Source organism: Panthera tigris, chromosome D1 (assembly GCF_018350195.1).
Source record: "Panthera tigris isolate Pti1 chromosome D1, P.tigris_Pti1_mat1.1, whole genome shotgun sequence".
NCBI classification, from domain to species: Eukaryota; Metazoa; Chordata; class Mammalia; order Carnivora; family Felidae; genus Panthera; species Panthera tigris.
The window spans coordinates 72930284-72956553 of record NC_056669.1 but is presented as its reverse complement, the minus strand read 5'-3'; the positions used below and the strand labels follow the sequence as shown (position 1 = coordinate 72956553).

The following is a 26270-nucleotide window of genomic DNA, read 5'->3' as shown; positions in this document are numbered from 1 at the left end:
TCCCAGTCCTGCTTAGATCCAACCCAACCCAGCCAAGGGGATACAGAGCAGACCTCAATGAAGTGTTATAAGCCAGGAGGCCCTGGCACTGATGGCCAGGAGGTGTGGAGGGGACCCATTTCCTGGGAATAGGCAAGAGATGGCCCCCTATGTTAGAGGTCAAGGGTGGGGTGTCACAACCCCAGATCTTTTCTGGGGCAAAGTGGAGGGTGGTGAGAAGTTGTAGTTACCCATCCCCTGTGACCCATGTGCCCCACAGAGATATATCTTCTTCAAGTCGCCAAGGGAGGTAAAGCCCCCTGAGGACCTACAGGACTTGGGGGTGCGCTTCCTGCAGCCCTTCGTGAATTTGCTATCCAAAGGCACCTACTGGTGGATGAATGCTTTCATCAAGACTGCCCACAAGAAGCCCATTGATCTCCGAGCCATTGGGAAGCTGCCCATTGCCATGAGGGCCCTCACCAACTACCAGCGGCTCTGTGAGGCTTTCGACACCCAAGCGGTCAGTGGGGGCCCTGCCTCACCATCCGTCCCCCTCCCTTTAATTTACAGTCACAGATGGGGACCTCAGAAGGCATCAGGTCAAACCCCTGGTAGGGCCTATGGAGGGGAAGAGGCTTGCCCTGAGTCACACAGTGAACCAGGGACAAGTCCAGAACTAAAGATTCATAGGACTGTCACAGCTAGAATGGCCCTTACACCCTTGTTGTCCACATGGGGGAAACTGAGGTCCTGAGAAGGGATGTGACCCCACTGCATTCCCTCATGTCCTATGTTCTTCCTTCTGGAGTTCAGTGACTTATCAAGGTGGGAATGTTCACCCATATTAAAGCAGAGATTTAGTGGCCTGACACTTGCACGAATTCTGTAAGTTGAGCCAAGTAGGGGGTCTCCCTCTATCACTACCATGGAAACGGAGCCCTGAGAAAGGCGCAGAACTGGCCCACAGCTGGTAGGTGGCAGAGCCGGTGTCCCAACTCCCAGTCCAGTGTTCCTTTGCTGCCTCTGCCCTAGCATGGGGAGGAGGGGTAGACACTGAGGCAGATGCAATGCAGGTGGTGACGAATGAGTGTGCCACATGCTGTGCTCATCACATGGTCCCTGACCGGCTGTGTGACCTTGATCAATCATCTGGCCTCAGTTTCCCCATCTGGACTGTGTTGGTGTTGAGAGGGCCCACCTCACCATGCACTTGATGGTTCAGTGATTTCTTCCTGGAGTTCACCTGTCTGCAGAAAAGTTTCCCCAGGCAGCAGGAACCAGGGACTTCCTGGGAGGCCAGATTCTGCCATTCTGACCAGGCCATCGGTCTCTCTGGGCAGCAGAAGGACTCGCAGAGCACACAGGGTGCCCGGGCCATCTGGCAGGCACTCTGCCGTGCCTTTGGGAGACGCCTGGTCCTCAGCAGCACTTTCCGTATACTGGCTGACCTGCTGGGCTTCGCCGGGCCGCTGTGCATCTTCGGGATTGTGGACCACCTTGGGAAGGAAAACCGCGTCTTCCAGCCCAAGGTAGGCCATCCCAGGGGTAGAGCAGGGCATCCTTTGGAAGATTTTCCCTTGTACATGAGAATGTGCAAGGGGCCAATCACACACGCACAAAGCCCTTGGCAATATCTCCCTCTAGAAGATGCTCTGCATGTGGTTAACAGAAATGCCAGGGGGCAAGCTTGTGCCCCAGGAAGATTTATGATGCTCTTGCCATCTCTTCACCTTGCCATCATTGCCATAATTCCTCTCCCAGTTATTACTCATTCAGAAAGTTGTAGGAAGTACATTTGTTTGCTCAGTGTCTAGGGCTTCTGTGATTTGTTGGATATGTTGGCTTCAGTTTACATCATCCTAATGGATTCTAAACAACTTCACAATCTGTCTTCTTCAGTTCTGTATATCCTGGCATTCAAGGCTCTACAGGGACATCTTGGAGGTTGCTGCTGGGGGTGACAAGAGGGAAACCTCCATGAGTTTCTCCCCCCCCATTCCAGATTTCACTCAAAGCTGACCCAGTTTTATGAATATGTGGGCCTTTCCCATCAAAAATTCTTTTTACAAAAGGATTCCATGTTTTAAAAGTACTTGAAACTCATTGGATTAGATGATATCCAATGGCCTTTGCAGCTTTAAAGATGCTACAGACTGAAATCCGTTGGACGAAAGAAGCAGGAAATCTTTGTGGGGGTTGATTTTCCCTGCTGGGGCAATGGCATCCCCTCTGGGGATGAGGGTGGGGTACTTTATTCCTTTATCTGTTTCCTTGCTGCCACTTAGGTTTAGATGGCCACAAAATGGAAAACTTTTCACGTGTAACAAGGCTCAGAGTTTTATTTTCCCAGCAGGAATATCATTGTAAACTTCTGGCCACAAACAGACAGTCTGAAAATGGTGCTGAGAATTGCTAATTAGGGACCTTAATGATTTATGACATTCCCTTGTGTAATGCTATTCATCTCCTTGGCTCTAAGATCGCAGAGAGCATTTAATCCTCTGGAGGTTTATATTAAGTTTTTTAAGAGATATAATTAATCAGCTGAGCACTTCTGATCAGCAGTATGAGACACTCCAAATCTGTTTGTCTGATTTATTCAGCAAATATTTATTGAACCCTACTCTGTGCCAGGCCTGGTTTGGGCTGTGGGAATCCAGAGGCAATGGTTATGATGAGGACCATTCACAATACTGACAACCACGTCCTGACCACTTAACGCATGCACGGCTGCTTGTGGGAATTATGCATGTGTTGTCACATCTCATGCCTAACACAACCTTTTAGGGTAATTTTTTTTTTTTTTGGTAACAGCTGTATTGAGATATCATTCACATACCATATAACTTACAAAGTAGGTATTTTTATCTACATAAATAAAAATTTATGTAAAATTTTTATCATTTTACAGATGAGGGACTTGAGGTGTGGAGATGTTAGGTAACTTTCTTTAGTGTTTCTCGGTTACTTGGCGACAGAGTTGGAATCTGAACCCAAGTCTCTTTCACTCCATAGTATATATCCCCTACTATGAGGGAGTGTATACAGGGAACTGTAGGAAGAGGGAGTGACTAACTCAGCCAGTAGTCATGGATAGCTTCATAAAGGAGCTAGCATTTGAATGGGGCCTTGACATATGAGTATGAGTTGGCCAAGCTAAGATGGGCAGATTTCTAGTTCAACACGAATGTAAGGACTCTTCTTGCTTATTTCGACCTTGATGGCTTTTGAGCCTCTGAGCTGTACTTGGCCCCAAAAGAGAGAGGAAGGGCCATCTCCTCTTGTCTACAAGAGTGTTACCTTCAGTTCTAGTCTGACCATAGATGACTCCAGAATACTCTACATTGATAACCCTGTAGCAACAGGGCCTGTTGTTACTATTGGGGGGCAGGGGGTGTCACAGGCCAGAGCCCTTGTCAGCTTGTCCACATTGTTGTCTTCTTCCTGTGTTTCCCAAAGCTCTGGTGGGCTTCTGCTGGTGAGAGAGCTCTGAGGCAGGATGTGCCAGAGAGGTAATGAGAACAGCACTTAGAATTTTAGCTCATCCGAACGTTAGCTTTGCGGTCTCTTTTCTCTTTATTTGTGTACCAACCCTGGGATTTACCGCCCTCTCGTTGGAATGCTCTTGTCCTGGTTACTCGTCAGTACATAAATCCCTGAGACAGATGGCTCTGCCTCAGTGGCTGCAGGCCTTATCAGATTTAATATTTGTTCCCTGCAGCCCAAATACAATCAGCAAATTACAGACACTGAAACAAGAGGTGAAAGTAAATATAGTCTCCAGTGTCAGCAGCAAAGAATCCTCAACCGTGTGGTTGCCTGGGATATGGCTTAATTCTCATTTGGGCTTCTGGACCCAGAAAATGGGGCAGAGGGGTCATTTATTGAGGTCATTCGGTTCATCCCCCTGCCTCCCAATGGCTCTAACTCAGAGAGACAGGTGCTGTTCTGGTCTTTATGAACCTACAAGGACAGAAGCTCTCTAGCTACGTGTGCCAGCATTTAACAACCCTCTCTGTGAGAAAGCCCTTCTTTCCACTCAGCCTCAATCCACGCTGCTGTAGTCTGCACAGCCGGACACGACTGTTTACATCATTGTCAGTGTCTGCCCTGTCCTCCCTTCCCTTTCCGGGACACTCACAGTTGGCAGGAATCACACCACCCTTGGCATCTGCGAGGACAAACATTATTTCTTCTTTAATTCCACACTCCTGTCCCGTCTGCCACACCCCGGGGAAAGCTGGGACCCTGGCTGGGAGCAGCCCATGACCTCCCCCTCTACTGCCTCCTCTCCCACCTAACCCCCACCCACAATCTGTCACCTGCTGTGGATGCCACTGATCTGGCTGCAGGGCAAGGGAACTGGATTCATAATGAACTGCCAGCATCTGAAACCTGCCAGCGCTGCCCTAGGCCATTAGTTGAGCAGAGAAAGAACAGTCTGGGTTTGATCTGAGGGCCAAAGCTTCAAACAGCCTCTAACCTCAGAGGGGAAACGTGTGTAAGTTTGTGAGTGTACGTGTGTTTCTGAATGAGTTCTCCTGGAAACTGTTTATGATTCTGTATGTATGTCCTTCTATTTGTCCTGTGTCTCTTGGTTTATCTCTTTCCATGTGTGTCTGTGTCCCTATTTGAGTACACGTATTTGTAGCTATTGTTGTGGGTGACTGTGTAAATTTATATGCATTTCTGTGACTTTGTGATGTCAGTGTGTGGGCTGGTCTCTTCATGGCAATGCCCATGCAGCTGCTCTGGCCTGGCAGGACTCCCTTCCTCTCACTAACCCCTCTCAGCCACCAAGACTCAGCTCAGATGTCACCTCCTCCAGGAAGACTTCCTCTAATAGGGTTAGATTCCCCTCCTCTGTGCTTCCATAACATCCGGGGCTTGCACCATCAAAAACCCCTTGTCTCTTTCCCAACTTGACCCTGAGTCCCCTACGACAAGAACTGCATTATCTGACCTCCGGGTGCCCAACACCCAGCTCTATGCCTGACATTCAGGAGGCACAGGAGAAATGATTCTTCAGGGAATCATATAGAAGTTGCCACATATTGAGTGCTTATGCTTACTAGATATTTTTAGCTGCATTGTTACGTTAAATTCTCACAACAACTCTCTGAGTAGAAACCTTTAATGGCCTCATTTTACAGTGAGGAAACTGAGGCTCAGAGAGTTTGAAGAACTTACATAAAGACACAGTGGCTAATATATAATGATCTAGGACTCAAACTCAGATGTGGCTAACCTCTAAATCCAGGCTCTAAACCACCATAACTGGTTATAGATGGATGGTTGGGTACACTGGCCCATGAGTGTTCAAAGATAGTTGTCATTGTTTTCACCCAGGGTCTTCCAGGGCTGGGACCTATGGGCAATGAATCTTCTGGTTCCCGCCAAAATAAGAAGCAAAAGCCCATGTGATCCCTCTCCATTAAGCTCTAGAGAACAAGGGAAGGAGGGCTTTCCAGTCATATCTCTGGCCAGACAGGGATAATGAGGGTCAGAACTATAGAGTCAAGGGTCCTAGGTTCTAGTCCTACCTGTGCAATGAACCCAGCTCAACTGCAAAATGGAGAAATGTAGGGGGGCCTGGGTGTTTGTTGAGCTTCCAACTTCAGCTCAGGTCACGATCTTGCGGTTTGTGAGTTCGAGCCCCACATCGGGCTCTGTGCTGACAGCTCAGAGCCTGGAGCCTGCTCTGGATTCTGTCTCCCTCTCTCTCTGCCCCTCTCCCGCTCACACTCTTTCTTTCTGTCTCTCTCAAAAATAAACACTTAAAAATGGGAAATGTATAACTTCTATAAAAAGTAGATGGGAAGGAAGAGCATATACATTGATTGATTTAAAATATGTATTGAGCACCCCAGGAAACAAACACAGTTTCTTTCCCTGAGAGCTTGTGAAAATGTGGGACGAGGGTATCTGATCTTCTGAAGCATTTAACTCCCACCAGATGTCATGTTGCAGGTCCTTGGCCTTTCCTCTCTAGCCTTCAAGGTGCTGGGCAATGTCAGTGCCCTCATACCCATTTAAACCTCCCCAATGCCTGCCTTCCTTGGGTAGTAGTACCTCAGGTCTCTTTGGCTAGTTTAGTTCCCACTTCTTAATAAAAACTTAGCTATTCTGGGCTCCATACCTTTTATGTCTCTCTTTGAAGAGAGATCAATAATGTCCTAATGACTTATACCTACAGGAAGATTTTCATTTTAATAGGCCACGAAATTCTTGATCCAAAGAAATATAGTTTCTGACCCTGTGGTGTGTGTGTGTTATGGGGGGAAGGGGTCAAGGTTTTGCCTTTAAAGCTGCAAAAAAAGAATTTGTTGTTTTGTTAAAAATGTGAAAACAATGATGAGTGTATTTAACAAATGCCACCCGTACTCTCACCAACATATGTGATCACTTGACTTTTCTAGTCCTCATTCTCCAGCCTATGTGTTTTCTGATCATTGTGACATAGCACATGCATGGCAGTCCTTGCTGCTTGAGAGCTTTTGTGATGATCAGTGTTCTTGAGTGTGTGGTATTCCCATGAGCATCATACCATACCTAACCATTCTCTATGGTTGGACATTCACATGGCTTTTCAGACTCTCCCCTTGCTGTAATCCAGAGATAGAATACTTTTTTCACATACAGCTATTTCCTGGTGTGAAATTATTTCCTTTGGGGTAAATTCCCATGATGTGCTTTGTTGCTTTAACATAATGGGCTCCATTCTCCAGAGCTGGGTCTCTGCAGAAGATGATAGAACCTAAGAATTCCAAAATGTGTTGGATAGGACCAGGCTTTCCCAAACCCACATGCCTTCTTTTTTGACTGAGAACCAGCCAAGTGGCCATGTTTCTGTCCCCCACAAGTCATAAGCTTGTAGCTGACAATGGGAGACTCAAGGTCAAAAGGCTGGATAAGGCTTTGGTAGTACGTCTAGGGTCATAGTTTTGGCATCACACAGGTTCATGTTTACATGTTGTCCCTTATCAGCGTGTGACCTTGAACCAGCCACATAGCCATGCTGAGACACCATTGCCTCATGTACAAAATTAGGCTCATAATGGCATTCTTCTCATTAGTGTATTATGAGAATGGAGTTCTGTACCTGATAAATATTGTATCCTGCCTGTAGGATACGGGTCTCAACCCCTGCAGTCTAATTTTAAGGTCCATTTTGCTGCCTCCAGCCCACCCCCACCCTCTACCCTCTCTTTTCTCCTTCTGCTTTTCCCTCTGGTTCTGTGACAAATGAGACAGAGTCAGGGGTTCAGGCCTTGGTAGGGCCTTCCTCTATGAGACCTCAGTGGTCTCTCTGTGTCTGCTTCCTGCTTCCTCTCTCTGTGTCTGTGAAAAGCCTCCTTTCCCACAGATCCAGGGAGAGATGATAGACGTAAGCTCCATGAAGCAGGGCTGGTTTAGAAGGCCCAGATCTTTTCTACTACCATTCGATAGCCCTGTATCCGAGATCCAGGAATTTCTGACTCTAGGAAAAAAGACTCCTTTTAGAGTTCTGACCCCTTGGACCTGATCCTGGCCATAGACATGCCCTCAGCCTCCTTCTCATCACTATGTTCCCACCACCCTTTAGCCTGCAGCAGCTCCTATCCCCTTTCAAATGGCTTTTGGAGTTCAGGGCAGAGTCTCAGAAAGGGGAGAGAGTGCTGTCTTCATGGAAACATTGATGTGGTTCTGCTGGGGAGCAAAGGTTTAATCAGGATCAAAGTTTTCCTGGGAGTTATTGATGCTGAATTTGGAAACAGGCATGCTGTTGTTTCCTGGTATCTTTAGCAACAGAGTCAAAATGTTTGGTTTTTCCCAGTGCTTATCATCTGAGATCTTGCTAGAGGTGCAACAAGAGGACCTTCGAGTTAAAAGGACGTCCCGGGACCCCACAAGGCTCAGGGGCTTCTAAAATCTTCTCCAGCCTATTATAGGTGATGACTTTTCATCTCGCCTGGGAGCACTACAGTTTTCCCATTGGTCTTTCTTCCCCAGAAATTTCTACAGGGCAGGCTGTCGGTGAGTGTAGGACAAGACCTCAGCTCATTCCGGTTTTTTTGTAGCAGAGAACACACGTTGTGGGATTTGTTCAGGCAGTTCTGGTTTTGGCCGCTCTGTGATTTGCTCTATTTATTCTTGTTCCATTCAGAGTGATCTCCCCTGGGCCCGGTGGCCACAAAGCTGAGAGTCATATTTATGGGCATGAGGTTAGAACTGGGCCACATTCTGTTCTCCTAAGTAGGATGATAAAGAGGGGATAGGCACCCCTCCCTGTGGCTAGAAGAATGTTTAGCTGGATTTATTAGTCTAATTTCCCTCATAAACAGCTGCATAAAGCTTTGCAAGCATGGAGGGTCTTATAATAATGGCCACTGTGGCACAGTAACAGGTGCTAATGGTGGTCATTTTGCTAGCAACGACAGCCACCTCTGAATTCTCTTTCAGACGCAGTTTCTCGGGGTTTACTTTGTCTCATCCCAAGAGTTCCTTGCTAATGCCTACGTCTTGGCCGTGCTTCTGTTCCTTGCCCTCCTACTGCAAAGAACATTTCTGCAAGCATCCTACTATGTCGCCATCGAAACTGGAATTAACTTGAGAGGAGCGATACAGGTACTTTTTGCAATACAGGCTAATTATGTTTTCACTTAGCAGTAAGAACCGCCGTTATTCATCCTCATGGGCACTTAAGAATAATTCCGGTGTGAGTTTATCTTTTTGTTGCCCTTTAGCAGTGCTTTGAAACAATAACCATTGACAAAGAGGTGTAGGAAGAGTGCAAAGTGCCTTGGGCTGGACTCAGGGAGTGCGATAGTTCTAGCCCTGGTTCTGCCTTGCACGAGGTCTGTGATGTCACCTGCTTGGCCTAGAATGGGACAGATGTCACTAATGGGTCACCACATTCTTTCCTGCTGAATGCACATGCAGCGTCAGACTCCTTCCCCAGATTCTGTCCCAGGGGTCTGCTACCAGTCTTCTCTGGGTGCAAAAAAAAATAAATGAGCTTGACTTAACTGGGACTAGAGAGCCTCTAATGTCTATTTGAGCTCTTAAATCTTGGCCCAGCAAGATTTATTTGAACTCTTAAACCTTGGACCTAGTCCCTTGGATCTAGGTCCTTCTTCCTTCCCCCTGTGGTTTCCTTCCCAGAGTGGGTTTAAAGGGTGATCAAAATCAGGAAGGATTCAGGGCACTTTTAGGCAAGGCAGTGACGAGAGTTGTCCAAGCCCTAGTATTCTCTTTAGAATTTTGGTTCAGCCATTGGAATGGGGAGACCCAGTGAGATGGTGGTTTAAGTAGGACAAAAGTTTGTTTTCCACACACAGTCAGGGCTGCTGTGGCAGCTGCACACTTGTCAGAGACCCTGGCTCCTTCTGTAAGGCTGCCAGCCTGCTCATGTGCCTTCTGCCCCATGGCTTCAGATGACTATTGACATTGCCAATGCTGGGCCTACACTTAAACCAGCAAGAGAAGAAAGATGGGACAAAAGGAGGGAATGCTGCCTTCTTTTAAAATCATAATGCAGAAGGTACACATGTCCTTCTTCACCCCATCGAAGAGAAATTGGCCATGTGGCCACACCTAGAGAGGCTAGAAAGTGTGGTCTTTGTTCCTGACAGCCATATATGCCCTGCTAGAAATTCTTCTCGTGAAAAGGAGAGAATGGATATTGGGAGACAACTAGCAGATTCTGCCATACCCAGAAATTCCCATGAAGTCAGTAGAACACTCAGAAGTTGTGACTAAATCCCAAAGCCACATCACACTTCAGGACAGAAATATTTCTCATTTCATTATTAACATTGACTGGTCCTTGGGAGCCAGGATCAGAGGCTTTGCAGAAAAGGGACTGAGAGGAGAAGGGTATGACCTGGGCTGGGGACCCTGTCAGAGTCCAAACTCTGGTTATCTTAGTACAGTCCATGTGAATGGTGCCCCCTGGAGTTGTGCACAGATTGTGCATCTGTACATGACAACGCTGCCCATCCCCAGTGGTTTTTCACTGAGAAAACAGAATCATTTCCTCATCATGTGAGAGTGGTGGAAAGAGCCCAGGAAAATACAAGACCCTCTGAGATTCACAGGGGCTCAAAGCTAGGAAGAACAAAGTCATTTCTCAGTTCAGGAAACCTCTCTGAAAATCCCAGCCTCTGCACAGACTCTTCCATTGACTGGCAGGCACATACCACCATAGACAACAGCCAATTTTGTAGTCAGTTTTGTAATTAAATCTTTCTACTTGTAGGTCATAAATTACACACTAGCCCAGTATTTTCCAATTACGCTAAAAGAGCCAAATATGGTTTTTAAATGGATTAGCATGTAATTGTTCTTATCAAACTGTCTGAATCCAGGAGAGCTAAATTCATATGCCACAAAAAGAAACTGCTGGTATTAATTATAAAACAAATTAGAAGAACAAACCTTTTTTTCAGAGATTTACATAAAATTGTAGATAAAGGTCTACGTCTTCATGGGTTTGAGAAGAATGACAGTTCTTGAATGAAAAGTTATTAAGCCCCATGCTTGTATTATATATATAATTTGTGGACATAAACCAGCTATCAGTCAATTGTGGATTTCTGTGTATCCTAGCCTTTACTTAATAATGCTTTATTTGATAGATTACTCTATGTTCCTACTTCACTAAAACTAAATTTACTATTATTCTTTGAAGACTGATTTCACATAACCTGGGCCGTGCCTAGATCTGTCCAAAAATGTCATTGCCATTATTTTAAACTGTACCCATGGTGTATATAAACTCAAAAAAGACATACGATAGGTTCATGCTTTAAGCAGACCTGATCCACAAGAAAGCTTGGGTTTCACAAAAGATGAATTTAGGACTGGGAGTCCACCTGACAACAGAATGCACAATAGAATTTCATTTAAGAGGAGGCATCCCTAGGACGTTGAAGACAGAAATGCATTTCTCCTTGTTTAAGAGCACATAACTTGAAAATTGCCATGTTTCTAGGAGGCACGATCACTCTGCACACAGAGCTTTTAGGATCAGAGCCCACAGGGAGCCATTTCCATGGCTGCTCCCCATCTGCCCTGAGGAGACAGAACAAGGTCCTCTGGGGGCAGGACTCCCATGGTGGTGGGGCTGATCGATACTTGTATGTCATGTCTCACGAAAGACCTTCCCAAGCTGATCCCTTGTTTTGTTTCAAGGCTCAGTTAAGACAAGACACGGCCTCCAAACACACCCCTCCCCTGGTTGAAGACAGCCACATTAAAACAGACAGCTGCCCCACTTTATCATTTTTATGAAGTGTGTTCTCCACTGGCCTCTGGCAAACCAAGAATACAACAGGACACGAAGATCACTTTTAAGATTTAAGAGCTAATTAAGTCCTGTCCCCAAGGGAGAGGTCTTGCTTTGCTGGGGAAGTAGCTTGCCATGCTGGCAAGGATTCCTCATGTGAATGCTGCCTTTCTGACTTGCTTGTTCTGTAATCAAAGGCCTTTGCCTCTCTGAGCCTTAGTTACCTCATTTGTAAAATTGGAACCACTAATGCAGTGCCCCCTTACAAAGCTGCTCTGGGGCCCCGTGGAGGAATGTCTGAGAAGGCACTGGCATATTGTAGACACATGGCATCTGGGAGACGGATTAGAATGATGATGATGACAAATGTGAAATACTCTGCTCTCATTTCCAGACCAAGATTTACAATAAAATTATGCACCTGTCCACCTCCAACCTGTCCATGGGGGACATGACAGCTGGGCAGATCTGCAACCTGGTTGCCATTGACACCAACCAGCTCATGTGGTTTTTCTTCCTGTGCCCAAACCTTTGGGCCATGCCAGTACAGGTAAGGGATGTGTGTCTGGGGTGGGGGTGGGGGGCACAAAGTCAGAATCTGCCGGTACATGCCCAGTGACTAGGGGCTCACCATCTTCCATCCCATGTTTGCCTGCACCTTCCACACCCTTGGGGTCTCCATGGTGTGTACCCTGGCTTCCAATACTCACTCACACTCTGTAAACAGTCTAGCTATCTCTCTTGTCATTTAGGCTCTCAAAAAGCATCCAACCTTAAAAAAAAAAACTATGGGATAATCATATGTGGAACATTTTTGCAGACATTAAAAGTTATGTTACAACAAAGTACTTAATCACACTGAAAAGTGTTCATGATGGATGTTTAAGCCAAAAAGGTTACAAAAGAGTACATGCAGTGAGCTTCACGCTAAATTGGAATACATGTACGTGTACACATTGGCACAGACTCACCCAGAAAAAAGAACTAGAAGGCCACAAGGTGGGGTTACGAGTGACTTTTATTTTCTTTATGCATTTCTAAATTCTCAAGTAAGCACGTGTTGTTCTTGAAAATCAAAAACATGATTATTTCTAAAGCCAAACAACCTTTGGGGATGGTTCTGAAGGAGGTGCATTCTCCCCCAACGATAGCAGGAGAATCCTTGGCGTGGTTTTCCTGACTCCTGGTCTGGTCTGCTCTGTCTCTCATCTGGAGCTTTGACCATGGACTTGGCTTCACTCTGGTGAATCCCAGAACCCCTGCAGGCTCCACAGAGGCTGCCTGGTATAGAGGAAAGTGCCTGGACTTTGGTGAAACCAGTTGATTCAAATACTTAACCTGTCTGAGCCTCAATTTCCTCATTTATGAAAAGGGGATGATTCCTACCCTCTGGTGTTGCTATGATGAGTCAATTAGACGATGTAAGTAAAGCACCAAGCAGAGTGCCCGGCCTAGAGCAGTCACTAAGTAAATATCAGATCCCTGGAAATTGCAGACTTTGGTTTGAGTGAGGACTTTACCAGTTCAGAATCGATTGGTCCTTAGGACGCAGATTCCACAAAACTTTATCTCAAGTGATTTTTATTGGTCCTTCTTACCTGTAAAACTTATATTTGAAAGACTTTAAAGGAAAATAGAACAGAGAGAGTCAGCTAGGCATCTTGATGGGGACGTAGGACAAGGAATCTGATGGTCCTTTTTATGGGGACAGCCCTGTATGCCATCCCCCATTACCACTTATCCATGTCTAGACCACCGTCCTCCCCCCAGCTCTACCAAGATGGATTGGTGACTACAGAAGCTATAGAAAGGGGCACCTGGGTAGTTCAGTTGGTTAAGTGTCCTACTCTCGATTCCAGCTCAGGTCCTGATCTCACAATTCATGAGGTAGAGCCCCATGTCGGGCTCCACGCTAACAGTGCAGAGTTTGTTTGGGATTCTCTCTCTCCCACCCTCTCTGCCCCTCCCCCACTCATGAGAGTTCTCTCTCTCTCTGTCTCAAAATAAATAAATAAACTTTTTTAAAAAAAGAAGCCATAGAAGGGCCTGGAGAGTTCATCTAATATAGTTACCAGTCTTTTATCCACAAGAACACTTTCTATTATGTCCCCTTAAACAACTTCTTTTGAAAGATTTTGTCCACCAAAATCTTCATTAAGATTTCATTTGTCCACCAGATTATCATTACTACTATTTATAACGTTTATTGCACGTACATCATTGCTAACAATGCTAATACTAATAACCCTTGCCCCAGGGGCACCTGGGTGGCTCAGTCAGTTAAGCATCCAACTTCATTCAGCTCAGGTCATGAACTCACTATTCATGGGTTTGAGCCCCACATCGGGCTCTGTGCTGACGGGTTGGAGCCTGGAGCCTGCTTCCAATTCTGTGTGTGTGTCTCTCTCTCTCTCTGCCCTTCCCCCTGCTTGTGCTCTCTCTCTCTCTCTCTCTCTCTCTCTCTCTCTCAAGAATAAATAAACATTAAAAAAATTAAAAGAAAAAATAATCCTTGCCTGCCCCAGCCTCTGTCACTTATGCAGTTAACCCTCCCAACACCCAGGGGGTGGTAGTTTTTATCTCCACTACTTACCTTTGTTTATTTATCATGAAGTATCATTTGGTTTTCCACTTTTAATTCCTTAAAGGCTGGCTATACCTTTGCCACTTAGAGCTTTAACCAGCCCTCAAGACCCAGTGTTCCCACGTGGAGTTGATCCAATCCTTTCAACCTAGCCAGGATCTTGTGTGCAGCCTGGGTCGCCTTTGGAAATACTGAAACTAGCTCAGGAGCCCCTCTCCTTTATCCCCGGGAACTCTCCTTGATTTGTAATCTTTTTTTGGTCACATATACTTTTTTTGATAAAAGCTTCATTAAGATATAATTCACCCATTTAAAGTGTAGGATTCAGTGAGTTTTAGCATATTCAGAGTTGTGCGACCATCATTACAATTTTATTAAGTTTATTTATTTATTTTTGCTTAATGTTTGTTTATGTTGAGAGAGAGAGAGAGTGAGCCAGGGAGGGGCAGAGAGAGGGAGAGAGAGAATCCCAAGGAGGCTCCGCACTGTCAGCGCAGAGCCCCACACAGGGCTCAAACTCACGAACGGTGAGGTCATGACCTGAGCAGAAATCAAGAGTCGGTGGCTTAACCGACTGAGCCACCCAGGCGCCCCTAGCATTGTCACACTTTTAGAACACTTTCATCACCCCAAAGGGAAACCCGTACCCATTGGTGGTCACTTCTCATCCCCTCCCCCAGCCCTAGGCAACCTCTGACCTACACATACTTTTGACAGTCTAATAAAAGCTTCTCAGAAAAACAAATGTGTGTTCACACATTTTGCCTACGATTTCAGGGGCTGGACTGGCCCCCTGAAGCTCTTGGATGCCGTGTTAAGGAACTCGGCAATAGTGGGGACTTCTTTGATTCCTCATCCCGTGGGCACTGGAGGGGTGGGGCACACAGTGAGCCGGTAGCTGTGCCATATACCCAAGTATCTCCTTTCCGTGCTTCCCTAGTGACAGAATTCCCATGAGGCCTGTTTGTTTGTTTGTTTAAGAAAAGGGTTGCCGCCTGGTTTGATCTCTATGGGCCAGGTATTATTCTAGGTGCTTATCATATATATTCATTTAATATTCACAGAAGTCCTGCTAAGTGGGCATTAAAATCACCATGGTAAGGATGAAGAAGCTGAAACTCAGAGAGGTTAAGTAACTTGCCTAAGATTGCACAGCTAAGTGCTGAGACTGCATTCAAACTCAGGCTTGCAAGACTCCGGGGACAATGATCTCCCCACTATTATACTAGATCACTTTCCTAACTTGTAAATAGGAGCTAACATAGCCCTTGTATTCCCCACACTTGCTTTGCATACTCAGAATCACTGCTTTCTGATATATTCTCCTGTAAGGTCCACTCAGACCCCTCAGAATAGAAGAGTGGACAGAAGAATTTAGGGAGCATGACAAGGGGTGGGTGGAGGAGGAGGAGGAGCCTGGCATCAGCAGCAGCTGTGTCTCCAGGTCTTGTTCCAGCAGCTGCCAGCACTTGCACGTGGTGGAGGTTCAGGCACCGACCCCCAGCAGGTGCCATGGTGGTGACTCTGGGAGTGCTCTTGGAGCTTCCTTGGTGTCTGGCTCTACCCAAGCCGCTGAACAATATGCCCTGATTGCCTCCATCTGAGGACAGCTAATGAAAACACTGGATGCCAGGGATAATTTTTGGGTAGGGTGATGGAAGCAGAGCCTGGCAGGAGTAGGAGTTTCTTTATTTCCCAACGTGCTTCTCTGCACCCCCGTGTCAGCATTTAACATCAGTGAAACACTGGGAGGCAGGTGGTAAAGGGGTCACTTACCAGCCCCTAAGATCCTGCTAATACAAGAGGCATTCTGTGATTAAGAGAAATTACAAAACCGCCCACCTCTGCCCTCGAGGTAGTGCAAGGAGCTTAGTGCCAATTTGGTGTAGAGTGCAAGGCCAACCCAGGCAGACTTTTTTTTTTTTTTCCAATTAAGGAAGACAGCACATCTGTTCCTCTAGAATAATCCCTGAATTTAGAGCTGTCTGCCTTTGAAGGCAACCTGAGAAATTGTCAGCTTGATGCTTCAGGGGCTGGCAAGAGTAATTTACACTTCTCATAAATATTCAGAAGTAGGCAGTCATTTGCATAAAGCCAGAATAATTCTCTTTTCAGAGAATACTTGCCAGATTCACTAAAACATTAAAGATACCAGCCTTCATGTACATATGTGTATATATATTATAGATTATAAAATGTATATGCCTCTAAGAATTGTAAAAACTTGTATTTTCATCCAAAAACCACTCTACATGATGTCATAAATTTAAGAGATCATTTTCATTTTCTTATATATGTAATAATTGGTGTAATAGAAGACAGTTCATATTTTATTTTAAAAAAGATGCCAGGAGCCTGAGAATGAAAAATGAACTCTCAGACCCTGGACCGGTTTTGTCTGGCATGGATACGGCAGTGCCCCTTTGCTCATGTGTCACTTTTTCCCCAGTGTGAGGGAACCGTCAGCCTTGCCAGCCAGCCAACAGAACAAAAGGTGCTGTTACACTCATTGTGCAACCTCAGCTCTGAGACTTCCATCTGGAAGGTAGATTTGGAGAGAGTTAATGGTTCAGCAGGCTTACAGATAAATGCAGTTTGTTATCAGCCCAGAAAGCCACTGCTTGCATGAGAGCCCATCATGTTAATACCTCTTTCTGAAATTGCTTTGTCACACCTCCTCCTCTGGCCCCTGGGGACAACTCGGAAACCTGGGCACCAAGGCATGTCCCTCTCTAGGGGCCTGGGGAAAGGGGTTGCCAACACCGCTTCCCCCATGGCGACTACCAGGTCAAAGGAAACTCACCCCCATGACCCTCCCTCAGATCGTCGTGGGTGTGATTCTCCTCTACTACATCCTTGGAGTCAGTGCCTTAATTGGGGCAGCTGTCATCATCCTACTGGCCCCCGTCCAGTACTTTGTGGCCACCAAGCTCTCCCAGGCCCAGAGGAGCACACTGGTGAGTGAGCGTCCCCAGGGTGCTCGCGCCCCTTTTCCCCATCCTTCCCCCATGCGGCTGCTTGCTCCCTTTCCCTGTACATCAGCGAGGCTCCTCACTCTTCCCCCAGATGCCACCAAACAGCCATACACACATATATCCACACTATCGTTGACCTTAAGCAGGTTACTTGATTGTCCAGGCCTCCGTTTCTTTGTCTGTGGGAGGGGATGAGTGGAGAAAGCAAGGGAGCGTCCCCATGGGCTCGGGAGCTGAGCATTGCCTGTGAAGTGATGAGGGCATTGACTTGGCTCCTTCCTCTTGGCTGGGCCAGGGGCAAAGGAAACCCCTCTCTGACTTGGTGACCCCTGGCAGGAGTATTCCAACGAGAGGCTGAAGCAGACCAACGAGATGCTCCGTGGCATCAAGCTGCTCAAGCTGTACGCCTGGGAGAACATCTTCTGCACGCGCGTGGAGATGACCCGCAGGAAGGAGATGACCAGCCTCAGAGCCTTCGCCGTCTACACCTCCATTTCCAGTGAGTCTACCCCACCAGCCAGCCCTGTGTGCTGGGTGTCCAGGCTTGAGGGAGGGAGCAGAGGTGGCCGAAGCTCGAGTCTTTATCATCATCACCCAATCCAGGTGGGCCTCCAGCTTGGAGCAGAGCCCCTGGAAGTCACAGTGTCCTCAGTCACGTGCCCAGCAAATCAAATGTATATCGACAGCCTGCTGCGGGCAGGACACTGTCCTGGCCCTCAAGACACAGTGATGACAGAGACAAAGGAGGTCTTTTATACTCCATTGAGCTGATCTGTTATGGGGAGGCTGCAGTAAATGAATATATAGCAACAGTTTTGGATTCTCCGGAGTGTGAGGACTTCTTTTTTTTTTTTTTTTTAATTTTTTTTTTTTAACATTTATTTAATTTTGAGACAGAGAGAGACAGAGCATGAACAGGGGAGGGTCAGAGAGAGAGGGAGACACAGAATCTGAAACAGGCTCCAGGCTCTAAGCAGTCAGCACAGAGCCCGACGCAGGGCTCAAACCCACGGACAGTGAGATCGTGACCTGAGCCGAAGTCGGACGCTTAACGGACTGAGCCACCCAGGCGCCCCTGTGAGGACTTCTTTAAGTAAATCAGACTGAGCTTCCCTTCCCTGCCCTGGATGCGGCTCCAAGGAAGCTTCTAACTACCTGGGGTATGAGGAGGAGAAAGATACTCACAGATGTAGAGACTGAATCTGTATTAACCAAGTGGTTAGGAAACCCTAAGCCCAGAACAGAGAGAAAGGGGGAAAAAAGACCAAAACTGGTAAAAAAAAACAAAAAAAAAAAAAACAAAAAAAAAAACCTCTTGGGGTCCCAGCAGACATATGTATTAAAACCGCTTTCCTGGGGCACCTGGGTGGCGCAGTCGGTTAAGCGTCCGACTTCAGCCAGGTCACGATCTCGCGGTCCGTGAGTTCGAGCCCCGCGTCAGGCTCTGGGCTGATGGCTCGGAGCCTGGAGCCTGTTTCCGATTCTGTGTCTCCCTCTCTCTCTGCCCCTCCCCCGTTCATGCTCTATCTCTCTCTGTCCCAAAAATAAATAAAAAACGTTGAAAAAAAATTAAAAAAAAAATTAAAAAAAAAAAACAAAACAAACCGCTTTCCAGAGAACATGGGGCTCTAGTGGCAAATGCTCCTGTAGAACAATAAGCTAATAATAAAGAAACAAAAATCCACCTGAGAAAAATGTACCAGCAGAGTAAGAGTCAGCAAGTGCAAAAAAAAAAAAAAAAAAAAAAAAAAAAAAAATTATTCCCTCAAACCTGGAAATGATAGAATAGTCTGAAAGAGTTAGTAAGTATGTTTAAAATAATTAAAGAGCTCAAGGAAAGTGTAAAACCCACAAGGTAAAACAGATAAGTATCAGGGGGAAAAGAGCCAAAGGGAATTCTAGAAATTAAAAATTTAGTTATCGAAATCAATTTGGTGGACAGTGGTCCCCAGGTCAGGCCAGGGCTTATGGAGATCTGATGGAGTCCTGGCCCAAGTTGATCTTACAGTTGGTCTAGTGGCTCCGTGGCCCCACCCTGCGGTGGTGGCCACCGCCCAAGTGCATAATTGGGATGGAAGTAGTTAGCAGCTGCTATACCTCACCCTGGTTCCCTGGCCTGTCCAGTTTAAGAGCCAGTATGGTAGGAAGGGCCAAGTAGAAGCCCCCAGAGAGAAAAAACAAAAAACAAAAAGGAAACAAAACAACTCAAGTGTAAAGCTTAAATGAATTAATATAGCTGAAGAGGACATTTGTGAGTTAAAAGATAGATCTGTGGAGGGGCACTTGGCTGGCTCAGTGGGTAGAGCAAGTGACTCTTGATGTCAGGGTTGTGAGTTCAAGCCCCACATAAAGAAAATGTTTTCTGCCATTTGGGAAAACCATTTTACAGATGAGAAATGGAGGCCCAGAGGGGGTGTCCTCCTGAGGTCAATCCTGAGGTTAAAAGCATGGCTCAGACTAGATCCTTTGGCATCTTGTGCTATTTTTCACAAAGGGCTGGGCACTGATGTGGGGGTGAAAAAAAACTTAGGACACAGTGGGGCACCATTTCAGGCTATTTTCTCTGAGTAGAAGAGAAACAACCAAGAATGGGCTTTGATGGGAGTGGGAAACAGAGAAGGAAATTAGGAGAGACGGACACTACTGACCACCTCCTCCAGTCGAGGTTGGTTCTTTTGGTGTGCCAGGAAGAAACACAGCTGTGGGGGTCGCCAGTGGTGGGCCAGTAGTGCAGGGCGCACTGGCCATGTCTCCCAGACAGGGTCATGGAAAATAAGATAGCCACTCAGGTCATCTGTGTGTTCCTGGTGTTCATATTGCCTAGAGAGAGGGTCCAGTGGGGCCAGGTGGCCAGCACCCAACCTGAAGGTTCTCGCAGAGCAAGGCTTACACTGAGCACCCCAAGTGTCCCACTCTCCTGTGCCCATCCAGACCATGGTGCCCTGTGGCTTACCACGGTCAACAGTGACAGACCATCCACCATCCGTGGCACCAATCATGGCATCTTTCTGCAGAAAATCCTGCTAGGAACTGCTTTTCTCAGAATGCAGCTATGAACGTGGCAGGCAGTGGTGGCTTCCTGGATTCCTCACCAAGACACGCAGGTCACTGGTCTCTCCTCTTTACCCTCAGCCCTGAACACAGTGCTCAGGGCCTCTGAGCACTCTCAGGCTGAGTGCTCCACAGCATAGGAGAAATTGGGAAGGAACATCTCAAGAGGTCAGAGAAACCAGCCCCTGCAGCCCAGGCCCTCTTCACCCTCCTCTCTGCCACCCTCCTGCTCTGCCTGCCCCTGGGCCTGGTTGTGGTAAAAGTAACACCACACTGTGTATAACCAATTAGACACCTGGCTCCCAGACATCTCATCAATGGGAACAGCTGCTGAGGTGGAGGAGGATTTCCGGCCACAGCCAGGTGACTTCTCCTCCCAGCAGCAGCACAGCAGGGCGGGGTAGGGCAGGCTCCCTATTGCTTCGATGCAAGCTAGGGAAGGGAAGCAGTAAGAAAACAACACTAGGCCCCCAAGATTCCTGGCAGCCTCAGGTCATATAGTTGAGGGCAGCTCCCAACTACTTTGCTCCTAGGAGATGTATGCTCGATTCCTGCATTCCACACTATAACCTGGGATGTATTGCATATCAACAACATTTTACGATGCCTAGGTTCCCAGGCTAGCCCGCCAAAACCTGTCTAGTAGGTGTTCTTTGTCCCATGGGGCCCTCAGAAGCCAAGCCATGGCTTCGTGAAGGTCATGGGGCCAGGAGGACGTGGGGGAAAGGAGATGCCATGTTGTCAGGGGCTGAGATGACTATGTTAGGAGTGAGGGACTCTGGAGCCAAGCAGGGGTTCTGTTCAGGGTCCCTCACCTGTCCAGGAATCAGTGACCTAGAGGGATAAACAGAGCATCCCAGGCTGGTCCCTGGAAGAGGACAGTGGGAGGGAAAGGGAAGAGCCCTCCGGGAGAGTGTTGAAAGCTAAGTGCTATTTACTTGGTGTTTGCCCTTCCTGGGATGGGTTTGTTAGTCAGCAGCAGGGAGGGCGGGGTGGGGGTGGGGGTGGGGGGACAGGGTGGGAAGGGCACCTCCTGGCTGTGGGTATATGCTTTCAGTGTGTTTTCATTTACCTCCTCCCGGACTTCCTGCCTTCTGCTCCCTGTCACCAGGGATCAGGACACAGGTCATTAGACTTGAGGTAATGGGGCATCTTTCATTCTCGTCCCTGGCGCCAGCCACGGGGTCCTGGCGCCAAAGAGGAACCCAAGAGTCATGTTTTCTGATGGTGTCCATCTCGGTGCTGCCTGCTGGGCTTTCAGTCTGGTCATCGAATGCCAGGCAGTCAGAGTAGCTCTGGTGCTCTATCTGATGCTCCTGCCATCAGAGCCCCGAGCTGGTGCGGGGCAGGGCAGTGCAGGGAATGAAAAGGAAATGGCTACAGTTTCCCTACCATCAAAATCCAGAATTGAAGGAAAAGAGATGTAAGTCACTCGGCCGGGGTTGAGTGAGCCCAGCCCAAGCACTGGGAGGGATGCAAGAGACAGTTAAGTTGTGCTACTCATTTTCCAGGAGTTTTTACTCTGCTGAGATGTCAGCGCTGACGTACATGAAACAGTGGCAGGGAGCACTGAACCGTATGGACCTGCTCTGTGCTGGCTGCCTAGCAAGCCTACGTGCACTTAATCCTCACAACAGCTTTGTGAGGTGTGTGGTTCCACTGTCCCATTTTCGTGAGGCTCAGGAAGGGGAGAGGACTCTCCAAGGTCCTCAGCCAGGAAATGGCCGAGAACAGAGAAGAAGGAAGCCCGTGGGCTGGGAGTTCACGAGAGCTTCACGCGAGAGGTGGCTTGACCTGCACCTCATAGGAAGGGCAGGATTTCAGTGAGTAGAAGCTTAAGTGGGGAAAAGCTGGAGGTAAGTGCTTTGGCCACTCCCCTGAGAAGTCAGTTCAATCCTTATTTCCCTGCAGAAGCAGGTGATTCTAGATGTCCAGCCCAGCCGTGTATTTGAGGACAAGCTTTGCAAGAGTGACAAAGGGGTTCTAGGCCCTACCAGTCAACCAACAGACATGCCGCCAGTTCATTCTGTCCTTTGTTCAGCACCCATCCCAAGGCCTTCTCTCTGTGTCAGACTCTACCGAGGCCTTGTGCATTAAAGAGGAGGCAAGCATGATCCTCTCCCTGCCAGTCCTGAGAGAGACCATGCCATGAACAGTGAGGCCAGAGATATGGGTCAGTTCCAAATGGACCACTTTTGTTTTGTTTCTTTCATCACTTATCTGATAAATATTTGGTGAGCTCCTACTATGTGCCAGGACCTGTGCTAGGTATGGGGGTGCAGTGCTGAGAAGAAATAGTGGTCCCTGCCTGCAGGTTCCTCACAGGCTGATAGGGAGGCCAGACGTGCAACCGTGTTGTGAGAGGAACAGAAAGGGGTATTCTAGATGCCCATAAGAGTTCTACCCAACCTAATCTCTAGGGGTCATGGGTGTCAAGGAAACCTTGTCAGGATGACTACAGGTTAGACAGATGAGAGGAAGAATGTTCCAGGCACAAAGGCCTAGAGGTGAGAAGGATGATGGTGTGTTCAAGACTTGAGCATAATTCGGTGAGGAGAGGGTAAGAAGACCAGATCATGCAGGACCCTGTGTGCTGTGTTCAGACCCCTAGGTTTTCTCCCAAAGCAGGAGAGCCACTGAAAGAGTTTGAGTAAAGGACAGGTATGTTTGCTGCCTCTTTGAGTATTCTGGGGTCAAAGGTCTTCTTTCTTCCCAGCTGGTCTGAACCACAGTCAGGTGGACCCTCCTGGGAGGGATGTAACCAGCCTCAAACCATGCCCTGCAAAACAAAAAACATATCTCCAAACCCAACTCTGCCACAGACAGCGTTGTGGGGCTGGACAGGATGGTGCTGGTGAACCCCATTCTCAGGCCACCCCGCACCTGCCAGGGCCTGGCAATTCTTGGCAAGTCTTGCTTCTGTCTCTTCCGTGGAGGCCCCGACTCAGAGCAGCCAGTGTTGCAGGACAAGGTGACCTCCGCACCTGGTCCCCCTTCCTCCTCCAGCTTCTGTGAATTTCTTCTTCAGTATCTGCCCCTCCTCCCACTAGCTGGGCCAGCCGATGCACATCCTGGCCTGCTTGGGCAGAGAGGTGGCTGAGGGAGAGCCAGGCAGGTGCATCTATGAAGGGGCAGAATCGGTGTGGCTACAGGGTCTCTTGCCACACTTCCTCCACTGCCAGCAGCTGAGCCACCTTTCCCTCCCCTCTGTAGACTTCAGACTGACTATCCCACTGAATGGGAAATAGCCCTGTGCACCTCAAAATACGCTTCCCCCTCTGGCAGGTGCAACCTGCATTGAGGCCTGGCTGTGAGCCCACAGCTGCTCCCCTGCCCTCCGTGGAGACAAAGATGAAGTTAACCAGAGGCACAAATGGCTGGCTGTGCCGCCGGACACATGGCTTCTGAAATATTTATCAAAGCTGTGGAAATAAAAAGCTCCTGGTATTGCGGTGCAGGCTGGCACCTACAAGGCCGGGCAGCATTCCTTGAGCAAAGCCATGGGGAGCAGTTGATCTGAGCCCTGCCTTGGTTTTGGTTGATTTGTTGTTTGCTTTGTTTGGGGAGGAGGGGGTATGAAAAGTGGCACAGCTACTCACTGCTCTACCCCCAGAACCCAGCACAAACACCTTTTGCGGACAGAGGAGATCTGCAAAAAAATAATTTTTGAAGGAATACTTCCTTTTTTACATTTTTATTTATTTTGAGAGACAGAGAGAGTGCGTGCAAGCAGGGGAGGGGCAGAGAGAGAGAGAGAGGGAGAGAGAGAATCCCAAGCAGGCTCTGTGCTCTCAGCACAGACCCCGATGCGGGGCTTGAACTCAGGAACCGTGAGATCACGACCTGAGCCGAAATCAAGGGTTCAACGCTTAACCAACTGAGCCACCGAGGCGCCCCTTTGGAGGAATACTTCTTAAAGGGTAGTTGGAGAGGAGGGTGTTAAAACGACACCTACCCATATGTCTACACCATTACAGAAAGACTTTTACTTTCGAAGGTGGCATGTCAGGCCTGCCTACACGCAGCTAAACTTTTCCATAACAGTGCCACACTCACACATGATTTTCTACCTTCTACTTTCACTTAGAATTATTTCACAGTACTTCTGGCTCCCTAGCACTCAAGATTTGAGCACCATCATGTTCTTGTCCCCGCACCACCCCACCCCTGTCCGGATCAAATCAAGATGAGTCAGCCCACCCCATGCCAAAGTTGGAGAGAAATGAACTTTCGGTCGGATTTCCCACCCCTCCACCACCTTTAATGTCTTCCAGGGCCTTATGTGGTTCAAGAAGATGGGTGCAGGGCCTCTGGTCTTCAACTTGTGACAGCTGGGACACCCTGCTCCCTTCCCCCTACCCTCACTAGGGTACAGGAGTGTCTGCTGAGCTCAGAGACCTGCCAGCGCCTGCGGCATCCCAGGCTCCTTAGTCTTAGACACGGACATCCCCAGTGCCAGCCATGTCCACCCCAGGGCCCAGCGGGGTGGTCTTCAGAGTGGCCTTGAAAACAAGCAGCTAGTGATTCCCTTCATCCATCTGCCACCCTGTATGGCACCCAGAGCTCCCTGAACAAAGGCTGTCCTTCCAGGAGAGGATGAGGGAAGTGGAAAATTACATTTTCACTGGCTAACATCTCCGTACAACAACAGAACAGGACAGAAATTAATTATGTCATATACATTCTCCATGGTGCTGCATCAGCATTGGAATACTCATTTTCAAATTTATTTATAGCTTGTCTCGTTCCTCAAAGGACTTCAGGCAGCTACAAGAATAAAGACAATAAAATAGGGAAAAAATAAATTTTAAAAATCACGACCAGAGAAAACATGCAGAACAAAATACCCATTATCACACATTTCTGACTGCAAAATCTCCCCCAGAGTCGATGTACCACTTTACTAAAACAGCCACTCCTGTTGGATGTTGCCAGTTAATTTCATTTTGGGTGCTTTACGGCTGTGGTTGTGGTTTTGTTGTGACTGATAGCGCTGCAGCTAACACCATCTTGCTGAGAGCTTCGTGCTTCTGTTAAGTGATTTTTCAAGATAAATTCCCAGGAGAGAGATTACAGGATCAGAAGGTCTGAACTTCTGCGGGTCTCTAGCTATGAAGCACCAGATTGCTTTCTAAGCACAGTTGGGCCAATTTGCAACCTAACTTCGAGCCTATTCTAGAGCTGGGAGTTGAGCCCCAGAGGTGTGGGAGGGGGCCCAGGGGTGGTGCACAAGTGCCTTTTCTAGCTTGAACCCCTCCTGTCTGGTAATTGATGGAGATGGGAAAGAGAGAAACCAAAGGAGGCTCCTGCCCTAAAGGAGCTTTCTGGAATAACTGGTCCTGGAGGGGATGGACGTGGCTACTCCAATGTTCAGAGCTATATGGTTGGTGATGGTCAAGGGCCCAGGCCTACTGGTGTCCTCCTCCCCCTCCCTCTTCACAGCCCACAATGGCTGTGCTATGTCCTACATCCCTGATCTGGGTCCCTTATACCGTAGGAAAACTGATTGTGTTTAAAGTGCCCCCCTGCCAGAGACACAGAGAGAGCTGTAGCACTGTGCAGGGTACCTGGAGACCATGGCGCCTTCTTCAGGAAGGGTGGCTAAAGGCCAGGTATGATATTGGTATTGGTAAAAAGCCTTGTGACCAGAGAGACTAGCAGAAGCCCCAAGACCAGCTGTGTCTCCTCCATGAGATTGGGAGCTCTCCAATGCCTGGGGCCGTTTCCCTCATCAGATTAGGAATTCCCCCAAAATGGGCCCAATGTCTTTCCGTCTGCTGGGGAACTCCCCGAGGCATGCTCCCTCTCTCCCCATCTTAATAGGGGCTTCCTGAGGGCATAGCTCTGCCCCCTTCCTCAGACAAGGACGCCCCTGTGGGCAGAGGCCATATTCTCCCACCCATTTGGGGTTCCACATCTCCAGCATACACTGTGTATGTACTAGCTGGTACATACAGGATTCTTGGAATAAGTGGATAGTCTGCTTCTTGGAATGGTGTTGACCATTTGTAATTCTTCAGTGTCTCCAGAACCTTTGCCATTCATTAGATAGGGGCCATGTGCACAGCAGGCTGATCTGGCTCCTGGCTCCTTCTGCTTTAATTTGGCTAATTATACAACCAGACTCTTTTCTGGGCTGGTCTGGAAGAGGCTCCTGGAAGGAAGGAGGAGGAGATGGGAAGGTGGCAGCTAAGATAGTCATCTCTTATTCCAGGAAGGCTGCTCTCTGGAAGTTTAGGCCCAGGGTTAGGGCTCTCTCCAGCATCTCACACCTTGGGCTAGAGGAGCATGACCTGTGGAGCAGAGCTAAGCTAGTAGCCTGTGAGGTCTGACATTCAGGCAGCATCCAGGTTCACATTCCCCTCTTATTTACATTATCTTCTTTACATTATCCCCTCTTATTTGGAGG

General features: G+C 47.9%; 1 protein-coding gene across 5 annotated transcripts in view; it reads left to right on the top strand.

Moving 5' to 3' along the window:
• The window catches only part of ABCC8 (ATP binding cassette subfamily C member 8), a 77249-nt gene that overhangs the window by 13863 nt on the left and 37116 nt on the right, over positions 1-26270 (top strand). For 3 of the 5 annotated variants that reach the window (XM_042959073.1, XM_042959072.1, XM_042959071.1), the window contains exons 5-10: positions 260-502; positions 1323-1511; positions 8425-8589; positions 11646-11801; positions 16658-16792; positions 17147-17309. In XM_042959073.1, the coding sequence (XP_042815007.1) occupies positions 260-502; positions 1323-1511; positions 8425-8589; positions 11646-11801; positions 16658-16792; positions 17147-17309 (1051 nt within the window). The remainder of the gene's footprint in view (positions 1-259; positions 503-1322; positions 1512-8424; positions 8590-11645; positions 11802-16657; positions 16793-17146; positions 17310-26270) is intronic. The other 2 variants (XM_042959075.1, XM_042959074.1) reach the window with 1 other exon arrangement.